Source organism: Cheilinus undulatus, linkage group 11 (genome assembly GCF_018320785.1).
Source record: "Cheilinus undulatus linkage group 11, ASM1832078v1, whole genome shotgun sequence".
Classification (NCBI taxonomy): domain Eukaryota; kingdom Metazoa; phylum Chordata; class Actinopteri; order Labriformes; family Labridae; genus Cheilinus; species Cheilinus undulatus.
Window position 1 is genome coordinate 4,511,960 of NC_054875.1, and position 15,314 is coordinate 4,527,273.

General features: G+C 40.5%; 1 protein-coding gene across 1 annotated transcript; it reads right to left on the minus strand.

The window, feature by feature from the left end:
* Nucleotides 1–284: 284 nt before the first annotated feature.
* LOC121517081 (biglycan-like) lies at nucleotides 285–14,738 on the minus strand. Its single transcript, XM_041798596.1, has 7 exons — nucleotides 14,492–14,738; nucleotides 7,809–7,921; nucleotides 5,738–5,951; nucleotides 5,492–5,602; nucleotides 3,158–3,251; nucleotides 611–749; nucleotides 285–476 (listed from the first exon to the last, which is right to left on the minus strand). Exons 1-7 carry the CDS (start codon nucleotides 14,736–14,738, stop codon nucleotides 285–287), a joined length of 1,110 nt encoding a protein of 369 aa, XP_041654530.1.
* Between the last annotated feature and the right edge of the window lie 576 nt (nucleotides 14,739–15,314).

The window sequence follows — 15,314 nt, forward strand, 5'->3', positions numbered from 1 at the left end:
ACTCTGACTGTGTCCTAATGCATGCATGCATGGTCAAACTTCACTGTGCACATTCAGGCCTACATTAAAATGGTAATCAGGTCTTTCTCAAACATCTATACTGTCCTGGTGATCTGTGCCTTGGGGCCCACTGTGTGGTTTCCTGTCAATGGTCGTGATTTAGCTTTGATAAGTGAGCGTCCTGTCTCTGATTGTGTCGTTGTTTGTCTACTGGGTAGTATTATGTCCACGAGGGGGATTAAGATTGCCACAAAGATTCAGGTGAGGAGGGTAAAAGAACAGGTTTACATGTTTCCATAGTGGATGGCTCTGCTGCTGCTGACACAGTGAAAGGTTGCAGGCTGAATCTCCCAGTAACTGAGGGGATTATTGAACAGGCTGATGCCGTTATATAAAGTCTTCTTCACCGCGGAGGATTTAGGACAGAAGTCGTTCACGTCCACGGAGCTGATGTTGTTAGAGTGGAGGTAGACCACCTGGTAGAAAAGAAAGAAAAACAATGAAGTCAGAATCAATCACAGCCTTAGAGAAGTGGTCACTCTGCTGTCAGTAATCCAAGCTAATGTTAACAGTTTTATTGATAAAACGCAGAGAAAATAAAAAAACACACCTGCAGGTGTTTCAACCCTGACAGACCATCAGGAACACGAGACAGCAGGTTATCATTCAAGTGAAGTTCACGCAGCTTCTCAACATAGTAAAGGCTGCCGTGCTCTATGGTGCGGATCCTGTTGTGTGCAAGGCCCAGCCTGAAAGAAGGAGCAGTTAAAAAAACTTAAAAACAGAAAGTAAGGCAATTGTGTTTGTTACATTATTTCTTTGTTGTAACAATGCTTCTTGGTAATAAATGTTATATCGTTGGAAAGCCTGTTTATTACCCTTTTAAATGATACCACATTTGTAAGGATCACGCATTTGTGGGATGAGCAGCAGAGCTGAGTATGTGGGTTGCGCCCATGAAAAATGTGTCAAATCTTCTCTGCCAATGCCAAACAGCTTATTTTGCTGTTGCTATTGATTCTTGTTTTGAGCTTCTGGTACCCCCAGGTGAGCATGGGCCCTGCTACAGTGGTCAGTAGATGTCTGCTTCAAGAATCGGCATGCCACGTTTGACTGATCTGGATAGGGCCTGTGGGATGGGCAATTTCAAGCTGGTGTTCCACAAAACCAAGTTACAGCATTGTTTGGAGTGAACCCTAGTACCATCTACAAACTGAAGGCCAAGTTCCATATAACGGGGAATGTCAGAGACAGGCTGTGAAGTGGGCGTCCCAAGAAGACAACACCCCAAGAATACTGTCTTCTCACCCTGTCAGCAAGAACTCTATCCTACAAGATGACAACACTCGCCCCCACAGAGCGGGGTTTATCAGAGACTACCTCCAGAATTTGGGAGTGGAGAGGATGGACTGGCCTGCCAGCAGTCCTGACCTTAACCCCATTGAACATTTATGGGATCAGCTTGGGTGTGCTGCTGGTGCCAGAGTGACCAACACAACCACGTTGGCTGAGGTGCGACAAATGCTGGTTGAAGAATGGGATGCCATCCCACAGCAGTGTGTGACCAGGCTGGTGACCAGCATGAGGAGGAGGAAGAGCCAGGCTGTTGTGGCTGTGAATGGTTCTTCCTCACGTTACTGAGGCTCCTGTTTGTTAAATGAATAAATTGTTAAATTGTCAATATGTCTTGTTTTTTCAAACTTCAATCATCCAATCCACCAAACACCCAACAAGAGTCAATGGCAAAATCAGCTGTTTGGCTTTAGCAGAGAAGATTTGGCACGTTTTCATAGGCGCAACCCACATACTCAGCTCTGCTGCTCATCCCACAAATGCATGATCCTTACAAATGTAGCATCATTTAAAAGGGTAATAAACAGGCTTTCCAACGGTATAAGATTTATTACCAAGACGCATTGTTACAACAAAGAAATAATCTACCAAACACAAATGGCCTTACTTTATGTTTTAAGTTATGTTAGATCATCACACAAGGGGTAGTGTTACCTCTAAAGCAGTAAAATGTGCACCTGCACCAGAAAAACACATGAGGCCTCTTTTATACCCCTATTTATAACTTAAGGATTCTTGACATTGAGTTTGCACAGGATCAACATGGGTGAGACTACTTGGTTTCCTCTCTGAAAGCCCCTGTTTCTAGGTGAACAGAGTGCTAAATTTAAAAAAACAAGGTTTTATTAGAGTGAGGACTTGGAGCAGTCTCTCCTAAACTTAAGTATGCTGTTGCGTTCCAGGAGTCTGCATGGAAAGCATCAAACAGGAACAGCACAATCCCTGCCTTACCTGTGCCTTACAAGCAAAGCCTTGAGCAGGGAGAGAAGCCACAAAAAAAAACAAAAAAACAAAAAACAGAGCAGAACAGGCATAAATGACAACAGAATGACACTGATCAAACCAGAAGTAGAACAAAAGAGGAGCTGGGGTGGAGGAGGGTTGTGAAAAGCTGCTTGCAGAGGGAGCAGCAAAGCGTAGACAGGCTTTAGATGTGGCAGCCTGAGTACGATTTGCTAATAGCATGCCTAGAGTGCATGAGCTTGCCGTCAGCTGACAAGGACTTTCGTCAGATCTGCTGATTTCATCTGACTCCATGGCCTGCCTGAACTAACACATATGCCTGATTTACTGTAACATGTCAGAGGATGTTTTGTAAAGGTATGGTTTTGGTGTGTCTTGACATTTGACCTGATCTTAGGCGTGCCTTTTACAAAAAAAGGTTGAAAACCACTGTTACAGATGATAAAAAGGTGACAGAAAAGTTCAATCCTCTCTTGCACTTTGTTAGTCCTGGGATGTTTCAAAAACATTCATAAGTATCATAAGACAATTTTAAACACAGATTCAATTTTAAAAATTATGTTTTTGCTTATTATTTATTGTTAACACCCTCTTGTAGCCGACCTGCAGTACCTCCAGGGCCAATGAGGGGGATCTTGCAAACACTTCGGAAAGCACTGGCTTAAAATTTAGTAGTTTGAACTCATACTGAGCTTCAGGTTTACAGAACTGTGTGCACAGATCCAGTTAGAGTGTGCAGGTTTTTGAAAAACTGTAATGATGATTATAATAATCCATTAATCTCATAATAATAGTTTAATCTGTAACTCTTAATGTGCCACAGAGTCGTAGTCCCACCCACCTGTATAACTCTCCATATTCCACAAGGTCGTCTACATTGATGGTGGTAATCTGGTTCTGGTCCAGATGAAGCTCTCTGAGATTAAAAGGTAGACCTGACATGTGGGAGAAAGGCAAACATGGTGGTTTAGAAATGCATAATTTACTGGACCAATCAAAATAAAGTTCACTGGGTTAATTAGGTTTCATAATCAGCCTGTGTTTGCACACCACTCATCAGAACGGTCCAGTCTGTGTTGGCATCTTTTATACTTAGAGATGTGCAACAGCCTACAAATATACATTATAAAGCTTCTAGAGGTTTAAAAAAGTCAGAGAAAGGAAGCCCCACCATCTGAAAACGGTCATTTAAACTGATCATTTCTACGTCTGTATGTATTTATCAGTTAGTTGAGATGCCCCTTTACTACTCTGAAGGTTATTCTAGTAAATACAAAGATTGGTTGTCTATGGTTTTGTTGTAATCGTAATTGTAATTGTGAAATGCTTCACATTTGAAATAAGCATCACTGTTATGGGGGTAGACATTGGTACACTTGTCTCTTTTAATTGTCAACTCATTAATAAAAAAGAAATCATCAAGGTTGTTATAGTTCAAACCAAATCTAAAATGTAAAAAAAATGAAAATTAATAAAACTAAACTTTATGAATTTAACAAATACTAACTAAAACTTAATTCTGTGCTTAGAAAACGAGCAAAAAAACTAAAAAAAAAAAAAGAAAATAGGGAAAAATCTCCTCAGTTTGAGTCTATAAGAGCAGTAGACTGACTGCCATGTTCACCCAAGCATCAGGAGTGTAAATGGTCTGATTTGATTGGCCAAGACTTCACACGGTGACTAACTAAAGATCTTAAGGTGTTTTCAAATTTCACACTTGGATTAATAGAATAAAAAGTAAGGAGTAACCTGTGGAAATGTATTTTAAAAAGTCTAAATTAAATTAAAAACTGAACTAAGCTGACAAACCAGCAGAAAAAAAACCCCAAATAAAAACTAACCTGAAATGTAAACAAAAAGTGAAAACTAAATATAAATATAAACATAAACAAACAGAAAATCCAACACTATAACAAACTTGGTTATCATGTTTTGTGCATAAATTATGAACTTCTAATGTGCCAAACAAAAACTCTGCTCTCCTTCCATGCGCTGTTTTTTGTTCAAATGATAACATTTTTAACGGTGATAAATCTCAGAATTTCTCTAGTTACCTTTGCCTCATTTCTCTTAGGGTTGAAAATTGAAATTTCACAATTTTGACTTAAAACTGCCTTGACCTGTTTGGACTTTTGTAATATCTTTAAAAAGGATAATCCACTTCCTGTCTGGACCAGAAAAAGGAACTTGTTATGGATTGAAAATTAAAGAAATTCCCAGTAAAATGGTGAATGTTTGATAGTACAGGGTTCAGAGAACTTTTGACTAACCCTCTGAGCTGGATGTGATTTTTATTCTAAGTAAAATGAAACATTAAGGAGCAGCGGTGGATGGTTTTTAGTTCACTGGCTGCAGGGAGATGCTGCAGTCGTTAAAACAAATGGACAATAAAGAATGAGATTAATTGAGATTGAATAAATATTTCATACACTATTTATGGACCTTTACTACACGGTTAACCTATAACCCTTTTTACAACATTAAGCGACATATTTAGATTTACAGTGGTTCAATATGTGACTTAAACTGTTGTTTAATTTGTCTGGAAGCACTTTATAAATGCCAAGTATGGCTTTGTACAGTTACCTTGTGATTTTTAAATGACAAATCTTTCTTAAAGTGCTTTGACTTTGGATTAAACTCCATCCTTTCAAACCTTTTGATGGATTCTATAATGTTAGAGCCTGTTTTACAAAGATTTGCATTTTGTTTTGGTGGTCAATGCATTCAATATGTGTTGGAAAGTGTTGGTTTTATTGTGCTAAAACACAAACCCAAACTCCAAGCGAGTAAAGTCAAATCCTGTCAGAAAGCACCATGAAATCCAGGACATCTTCGCCTCTGCACTTTAATTGATTTGAAGACTACTAAGCCACCATGAACATTTTCTTAAATGATTCAGTTACACTCTGAGAGAAATCATGGACCTTCTTAAAAGAGCTTCAACTGAAGAAAAGCAAATGAAAAAAGTTTTATTCATGCCACGTTAATCTTATGCAACTGGTTAGCTTGAATTTTCTTATTTGTTTTTACCAGCTGAAGCAGTGTTGTAGTAGTAGTAGTTGTTTTGAAATCTCGTGGCTCTGCCTTACTCTACTGCTGCTCTCTTCTTTCCCTCACACAGCAGAGAAGAGCAGCTGTCATAAATGCTGCTCCAGCTTCATTCAGCTCTTACCTTTGGGAATGTTTGTGAGTTTGGCCTCTGAAATCCGCAGGAATTTCAGCCTCAGTCCGTTAAACGCTCCGGCCTCCAACCCACTGTTCTTGATTGGATTTCGTCCTAACTCTAATTTGGAAAGATGAAACAATTGATTTTTAAATTTGTAATACCCACAAAGAAGAAAAGATCCATTAAAGAAGCATTTGCAGCTGATTTGTCAAACTCTGCTCTATATCACCAACTCTTTGGAGTAGATCTCACCGATAACGTTCATGCCGTAAAGTCCAGAAAAAGTCCCTGATGCGATTTTCTTGATGCGGTTGTCGTGAATGCGCAGCTCCACCAGAGTCGAGGGCAGGTTCTTGGGGACGGCAGTCAGCAGGTTGTGGGATAAATAGAGTTTCTGCATACGCTTAAGGGGCAGGAAGGCCCGAGGGTGGATCCTAGAGATCTGATTGTTCACCAACACCAGAGCCTGGGAGGAAAATAGTTGGTCAATGAGGGGTAACATTCAACCTCCTGAGCATGTGTGAGTCCAAGAGAGGTCAGAGTTCTTGTTCTAATGCTGAGGTCTTCCTATGAAGGATTTGCATACTTTAATGAGCCTGCAGTGATTCTGCTGTAGACATAACTCCAACTATGAAAAAGGGAGAATAAGCACCACATTGTTTGTTTCTGAATTGCTTGGAATCTTCCAAAGTTAGAAATTTTAAGCACAATAATTTCCTCGAATATTCTGCCTCTTTTGGCTTCGGCTGAGACGCTTGTTGGCTTGGTGTGACAATTTTATTTAGACACTAAGCATGTCCTCACATGACCGGAGGAATAATTATAGCCATCAGTGGAGGGAGATTCCTGACTTTTCTGGCAAAAATGGTTTAAAAAACATGCAAAAGCTTGGAGCCACCTATATTTATGTGCCTAGTTAGGCGGCAACCTTTCCTAGCTCCAACAGCTGTTTGCAAAAGAAAAGGCATAGGTTGGATAACTTTGGGTGGTAGCAGATGGATGAGTCTGAAAACATAGGATATAGCAGAAGACGCTTAAATTCTTGTGCATAACATAATGAAACCAACCCACATATCTTATGTTTAACCCAAACCAGTGTTTTTCTGAGCTGTGACCACACAGATAAAACGACTCAACCAAATCCAGACTGACTGTTGTTTACTAAATGTTCCACTTGTAGGTACAAGACTCCTCTGGCAGCTATCAGAGGAGGTTTAAGTTAACCCTTCAAGCTCCAAGCTACGTATTTTCTAACCGTTATTTCTCACCTGTATTTGTTGTCTTAAAAAGCTGGAAAACATCAACCTTGTGGTGCACAGGTTTGTATGTGGGACACACAGTAAACATAATAAGTAAGATTTTTTTCACGGATTTACCCAAAAGCAAAAAAAATAAAATAATAATAATAAAATAAAATAAAATAAATCAGTCTGTGGCAAAAAGTCATCAAAATATTAATGTTTACAAAAAAGTCCTTGTGCTTTTGTGTATTGGATCTACAGTATTTGTGCCATCACTTATAAAGTTCCTGTCTGCAGAGACACAGAGGGCCACGTCACAGGCTCTCTGTCTCTCTTTTTCTCCACTGTGAGCTGCACAGGCCGTCTCCGGCATGGTTTAAGAGTTACGGCATGGACAGTTTGACAAACATGGCATGATGACAGAACAGCCTGCCATTGGTTGCTACCATTATGGCGGTGAGCAGTCAGCAGCTGTCAGCAAAACGTGATCAAGAATGGATAAAAAAGAGATAAAAAGATGTTCAATATCTGATTTACTCATGTGGATTCCATCTTTAAAGACCCTGTAGCGCCACATTATGTAATAAATTTTCAATTCATTATGTAATAACCCCGCATTTTGTAAGCCACTAAGCGGTTAGGGTTAGGCTAAGGTAGTAGGGTATACCCTGGAGCCCACCTTAAGTCCTAGGGTTAAGGTTAGGTGTTTAGTCTAGAGCCCTGAAGGGGGGTTAGGTTTAGGCATAAGTCACTAAGTGGTTAGGGTTAGGCCAAGGTAGTTGGGTAGGGCATACCTTGGAGCCCACACTAAGTCCTATGGTTAGGGTTATTACATAATGCGACGTTATTACATAATGTGGCGCTACAGACCCTAAAATCCAGGCTCAATAGAAACACATGCATAAGGAATTCAAAGGCATGGATATCGTCAATAGAAAGGCACAAAAGCTAGCTTCAAGAGGAAAAAGTAAGAGGCTATGATTTATGGTTCAAAAGTTATTCAAGTGTTTAGAAACGGTGTCACTCCTCATTGTATACAACAGCGCTGGTCTGGAAGGGTTAAAAAACAAGTTGGCTCTTACGTAGAGGTTGTTCAGACCCTTGAAGTCGTTCTCTCTGATCTCTGCGATGTGGTTCCCCTGGAGGTCCAGGAGTCTGGTGTCAGGAGGAAGCTCGTGAGGGACGTAGTATAACCCTACGGAGAAACACACAGATCAGCTTCACCAAGAGCTTTCTAGAGGATGGCTGATGAACCTCAGCTCTTCCAGTCTTGTGCATGTCAGAGTCGCCTCAGCTAAGACATAGGACTCCACGTTTATCCAGCCATACATGTGTAAATATAGATATGTCTGTATTATGTTATCACTGACTACCGTAGACTACATTCTACCATCAGTGCGTTATACACTGCAAATTATTTGGTGCTTACCAAGATTTTTAAACTTGAATTAAGAAGTGTTAGAAAATTTATCTTGTTTAAAAGTTAATTTCTTATTTTTAGTGTCACTTTTAAGTATGATCTAAAAACCAAGCATGCTCATATCTTTTTGTCTCAATTAGTCAGAAAGTCCAAAATAACTCTTCAAATAAGCTCCATTAGTTCTCTCACACAGTCTCATCAAAATAGATCTTGTTTCAAGATTCAGTAACAAACTCAAATTGATGATTTAAGAATGTCACAAAAAGCATCAACCAGCCCCGCCTCGCGCCCAATGCCAGCTGGGATATTTTTAATTTGAATTTTTATTCTTCCTTTTTTCTTTTGGATTGTGTTGTCTTCCTTTGGCATTAAGAACATATTTTTGTATGATGATTGCCATTTGCTCTGCGGTGCTAAAGTTTTGTTTTTGTTTGAGCCATAAAAAGGTCTTGAATGTTGTCAGACTGATTTTGAGAATGTGCAGCAACCTGACTCACTGTTGATTGTGCTGACAGGTTAATAAATGGTGACAGTTATCATACTCGCCATCCTGGTTGTGATATCAGTAGAAACATTAAGATGTATGGACTAAAAATATGGACTGATTTTAACTTTTATGGTTTAGTTTTAACATGGGTTTAGACTGGGGCTGCACGGTGGTGCAGGGGTTAGCGCTGTTGCCCCACAGGCAGAAGGTTCCTGGTTCTCTTCCTGGTCAGGGCCTTTCTGTGTGGAGTTCACATGGCCTCCCTGTAAACGTGTGGGTTGTCTTCAGGTACTCCAAGTTCCTCTGACTACCAAAAACATGCTTGATAGGTTGAATTATTAAAAATATATCTGCTTATATTGAGTATGTTTCACTTATTTTCAGGCTGTTGCAAGTTCAGTTTTAAACAATCTCAGCTTAAAACAGCGTTTTCTACTTATTTTAACCCTTTTGAAGGGTTCTGTTGACTTACTTATTTCTAGATTTAACAATCTTATTTCAAGATATCTTATCAAGTCAAATCATCTTGCTGCATGGACAGATAATTTCACTAGTTTTGAGTAACTTCTTTCTCAGATTTAGTGTTTTTATCTTAAATGAAGGCACCCTTTTTTGCAATGTACCATTTACTGTGACATATGTTACAACACTTTAACTGGTTAGAAGACACTAAAGTGAAATCCAAGTGCAGTCCATTTACAATTAACATGTTTTTGTAATGCTTATATTCACTGTGATGTTTACATTTTTACAGAAAATTTAAAGTATGATCACAAACTTCAGCAAAACCAGGATGTATTTGGCAGAAGTTGTCCAACTTCCTGTCTGAATTGAAGGAAGGGTATGCAGCCTTTCTATCACTAACGCTGGACTCAAATTGTCAATGCATCCTCAGATAACTATGAGACCTAACAATGCATTCTCTGTAGGTCTTCTCTTGCACAGGAGGCTGATTTGCACTTACTAAGGGGGATGGAACCAATCCAAACTGTTACTGGATAAGAGGGGTAAGAAAACCTTGGACTTGTAGCCAGTAAATCTCAAAGCTGACACACTGAGACAAAGAAACACTCACAATCACACCTACGGGCAATTTAGAGCCACCAATTATCCTAACGAGCATGTTTGGACTGTGGGAGAAGGGCCAAGTACCAGGAGAGAACCCACACATGCATGGAGAGAACACTGAAGCTCCACAAAGAAAGAGTAAGCACTGTGACTGCACCATCCAGTATCTTTTCATTCCTAAATCCCTAAAGGGGACTGTCAGCCCCTCTGACATTCAGTTTTAACCACAGAAGCTTATGCAAGGATCAGGGACTGTAGGAGGTCCTTATTCCTGACCACAGGGGCCAAGGTCTAAATCTGCAGTTCCCAAATGTTGCACTTTCCTTATGCAAGCCTAGGTGTGCCGAGGGAATTTGTGCAACCATACGTTATGACTGAAGAACTATACAATAACAGAAGATACAGTCACACGTGTCAAAGAGGCTTTTTTGCATGGGTGTGCCTTGAAATTTTGGCTTCATCTTTGGTGTGCCTTGAGCAAAGAAGTCTGAAAACCAGAAGTCTAAATATAGTCCTGTTCAGAGGAGAAGTTCCCTCTGAAAGTACAGGGACTTTCATTGACTGATTGGTAAACTACTAGCTTTCTAAAGACATGCACGCTGTAGGAACTGTATAATCTCTTAGAAGACAGATCCAGGGTCAAAACTCCTCAAATGCTTTTGCTGAAACTTGTCTTATGCAAACCTGTTCTACACTTTTGACCAAGCTGATCAAATCAAAAGAAATCTTTCTTTTTTTTATGCCTCATATGCTTCTTATTTGAGCTGGGAAATGCAGCTTCTTGACTTTCACCGCTTACAGGGAGGTCTCACACCAATGCATACTCAAAACATCATGCATTAACAAGTGTATTGAACATGCATTAGTGTGAGACTTCCTGGCCACCACAGGAAATATTTCCTAAAGATTCTGAGGAGGAAAACTTTTCTTTTTTTTGGAAAGCAATGAAGAGGCTGAATAGAGTCCATGTTTAGCACTGCCAAAATGTGATGAGTTATATCTCAGCTTTGGCTAACCTGTACACTTGCAGTTGCAACTGCAATGATGCACTTTTTTTTTGCAGACATTTAAGATAAATTCTAAAAATATAGGAAATTGTTTGCAAAGGGCATGGCTGTGTGAGAATATGGGAGCTAAAATAGCTTCAGTTTGTTGTGAGGGATAGAAAAGGCATTTAATGTTGTAGTGGTGTTGACAATACGCAGAGTGAGAGAGAGGAGGATGGGAGTGTTTGGTGTGTAGGTAAAGCTGGGTATCATCCACCTATAGTGAAAGTTGTGTTAAATGCATGACAGATGTGTCTTCTTCCTGGTTGATTCTGGGACGAGGCAGGGGTGCATCCTAGGCTCTATATCCTCTTCAGCACCTGTATGGTAGATAACAGGGGAAGCAAACTTGTGGAGGCTGTAGATGTCTTTGTGGGGGCTCTGACATTGCTGAGTTAGGAGGCTGAACCATTGGGAATGCACTGGGCCAGAACAAAGATCCAGGCACTCAGGGATGCTTTGGAAGCTGCCACCAGATCTCTGTGGGTGGTGAGAGTGGAAGCTGTGGAGCAGTTCACCTATCACAGCAGTGGAATCCATCAATTCACTGAGCATGTGGATGAAAGTTGCAGTCTTTTGGTCCTCCCTTTCTTACTAGACTCTTATGAGGCTGAATGTTGACCGAAGACCAGAGGTGCCAGCAGGATGCCTTCTCTTTGGCAGGTGTCGTTGGCAAGACTGAGGCCCCGTCCACATGGAGACGAAAACAATATATTGCCATTTCGTTTTGAAGAAGTTTTCTATAAAGACGGAATTGTTTCAGGAAGTATCTGCATGACTGAAAACAATTTAGTGCATATGCCAAGCCTGTAAGCGGCGCTGTAACGCTGCCCCAGAAATGCACAAAAAGAGAGAAGAAGATTGTTTTGGCCAGACCTGCGAAGATGCCTTAAGAGAGCTACGTTATCTGTGACGTAATCGTTTCAAGAAAGATCTGGATAGCCGTCCACACGGAGACGAAACAGTGGTGGTTTATGGATATATGCACTCTGGGACCCGTTTTCATAAAGTATCATTTACAGTCACCCGAAATGCCGTTTCTGTGTGGATGAAATGCTGATACGACCAAAAAAAACGTTTGCGTATACACCTGAATTCGTTTTCATGTGGACGGGGCTTGAGTGACTAATGCTGACGTGCTCAGGAAAGCGGGAGGGAGGGGTCAGCTGCTGGATACAGAAGCAGCAGCTGCACTTCTACGGGCACCTGGTGCACTCTTCAAGACCTCATATAGGGGTGCCCAGGACTCAATGGGTTGGACCAGGCCTCAGGAATGGCTGTGTGCATCATGGAGGAGTCAACTGGAAAATACCAGCAGAGATGGAGCGTGGGCCGGGAACAGTACAAGGGCAAGGTTGATGTGGCAGGTACCGCACTGGCACATGGTCCCAAACCTGATCTAATCTAAGGTAAAGGGGAAATAAATAGACGATGAAGAGAAGAGGACCTAGGACAGAACCCTGGGGAACCCCGGTAGTAGTTGGAATATAGTGGGATTGGCTGGATCTGAGTTGTATGAATTAAGTGTGGTATGAGGTATGATTCAAACACATCCACTGTGTTTTAGCATATAGCAATGTTTTTCTGTGGTTGCACAGTGATGAATTGTGGGGCCAAAGGAGGGGCGGGGCAGAAAAAACTTTGGCTAAGTCAGTGTTACTGAACCCTACTCAACCAAAGAGAAAAATAATTTAAATAATATCTTTGCATGAGCCACAATCTAAGTGGTGAAAAGTGGTGAAAATAAAGTGGCAATAAAAAAAAAAAATAAAGTGGTGAAATGGTACAAAAGTGGCAAAGAAGTGGCAAAAATGGGGAGAAAAAGTGTCAGAAATTATTCAAATATGAGTTACAGGTGGTACAAATGGTCAATAAAAGGTAAAAATGTGGCAAAAAATGAGAAACTCAAATGGGCAAAAGTGGCAAAAATGCAAAAAGGCAGCTTAAATATGCAAGAAGGGGCAAAAAATGGCAAATAGGGGGAAAAAGCAGAATAAAAGAAGTACAGACTGGTGAAGATGGCAAAAATTGATTAAAAAAATGAGTTACAGGTGGCAAAACTGGTCAAAATGGTTAAAAAAAAAGTGGCAAAAACTAGTGAAAAGAGACTGGAATGGGCAATGGCAAAATGGTGAAAACTGACAATGAAGTGGCAAAAAATGGGTTAAAAACTGGTAAAAATGGGGAGAAAAAGTGTCAACATTGATTAAAGAACGAGTTACAGGTGGTAAAAATGGTAACAAAAAAGGTAAAAATGTGGCAAAAAAAGAGTGAAAAGAGACTAAAATGGGCAAAAAAGTGGGGGAAAAAGTGGTGTTCAATGGAAAAAGGCAGCTTAAATAGGTGAGAAGGGGCAAAACGGCAAAAAAAGGAAAAAAGTAGCAAAAAAAGGCAAAAACTGGCATAAAGGGGCAAAAGAAGTGGCAATCTTGGGCTTAAAAAGCTCTAGAAGTAGATTAAAAGTGGCAAAAAAGGACTGAAAATTGCAAATAAAGGCAATGGAAATATACAAACAAAAAAATGAAGGTTGACAATTTAAGCCAACTGTATAAGAGTGGGGAACAAACTGATTAATGGATTTTTTTCTGAGGTTAAAGTTGACCTTTTTTAAGGTTTTCTGGAGGAAAAATATTTCAAATAAAGATGTTAAAGAGCCACAAATCATCACAAAAGAGCCACATGTGGATCCAGAGCCACGCGTTGAGTATTGCTGGGCTAAGTCACGTCTCAGGCTTGTATTACAGTGAGTGAATATGCTCATCTTGTACCAAAAAGTTGTCGATTTCCTTGTTGATCTTCAGGTTAGCTTTATACGAAACCTTCTGCGGGTGCAAAGCTCATCAGACCAGTGAGCCTTAAGGCCCATTCATGCTCAACGTTAAATACGGATACGGTTATGGATGGAGCCTTCTATCTGTGCCACGCATTCATTTCGTCCGTATTTCTGCACGTTTCCATAAAGCTTACGGATACGAGCCAAACGGAGCAGTACCACCAGAAACTGTGGGGGCAGTGTTGCTGTCACTACCCAATACGTAGCTCTAGTGAGACACGAAGAAGAAATACCAATGGCGGAATTTTTGAGGAAAAGTTGTTCGAGTTGGTAAGAAACGTTGCCTCCATTTTTGTCTTTTACGCAAGAGGTACATTATCAATACCTCCTCCACAGTCGCCATGTTTGTTTTTGAGTTTGCTGTTGTCATAAACTTTTGACTCTGGGCTGCCCCCCCCCCCCCCCGGTGGATGTATTGGTTAACATCCATGCCAACATAAAGGACGCATGGAAGTATGTGAGCAGTGACGGTAACATCGTTTGAGAGGGACATATACATTTTCGTACATAAAGGGAGTATAAATGGGCCTTTAATGGTTTCAGTCACCTTTAGCTTGATAATGCAGGTTTTCACTACCTAACATATTTTGATGACCAGTTGCTCCTAATTCTGATGTGCAAATTAAGTAACTCTTTTTTAAGTCTCAAATGAAGTTTTTAACTAAAGGGAATCAAACTAAAGCTCACTCTTTGAAACTGGTGTTTTTGACGGATCAGCTATTTTAAAGTCTTAGCTGTCTGTGGTCTGGAGGCATTCTGTAATCAGATCAACACGAGGTAGTGTTTTGTGGCCTCTGGTCTGAGTGAGTACGCTGCACTTCCTTAAGTATATATTTTGCTCCAAACAGTGGACAGTAAATATGGAGCTGCTGTGTGTTAACGAAATGTGTGACATGCGCACAAGCTCTCACCTCGGTCCGAGCACTGCACCACCTTCAGACTGCATTCACACTCAAACGGACACGTCGGCTGATCCAGTTTGATGATCTCCTGAAAGCCCGACCCCTCTTCATCGTTCATCATCATCTCCAGCAGCTCTGCCACATCCACGGTCTTCCTCAGGTCTGGGAGGCCTTTCTGCTCGAAGGGCAGGATGATGGAGGGGGATGGTGACGGGGAGACGAGCACCACGAAGAACAGGACGCAGAGGGGGCGCATGACTGGACCACTGATCTGGATCTGTGCAGAGAAATTTAAACAAATGTTTGGACATGTTTTAATCAACACTGTAGGATTCATGAGATCATATATTTCTGGCTAGATTGATCAAAACAAAGTAGAAAGCATCAATTTAAACTTTACAAGAAAAGCAATAAATGAGCATGCCAGAAAGGGATCTGGTTCAGAGTTTTCCAAAACCAACAGATCAGCTCTTAATATGAATATTTCTGAATATTTCTCAACCTGGTTCATTTACATTATATATCAACATTACCCATAATGCATCCCTTTTTGTATGTTTGATAAAATCAAACCCTGCTCTTTTGCAAGATACATCAACATCACAGAGCAAAAGCAGATGGAAAAAGCCAACAATTTAATGGTTAGGGCTAAAATAGCAAAAATGATGGTGCAGGAAAGAGATGTGGTTCTAAGTTGGGAATTGTGACATTTGATAGTCGTATAAAAGATGTTCTGGTGGAGAATATGGTAGGGTTTGTTTAAAAATAGCAAGTAAAATGGGAGGACTTCTCAGTAAGGGATGCCAAATGGCATCTGATATGAATGTGGGTG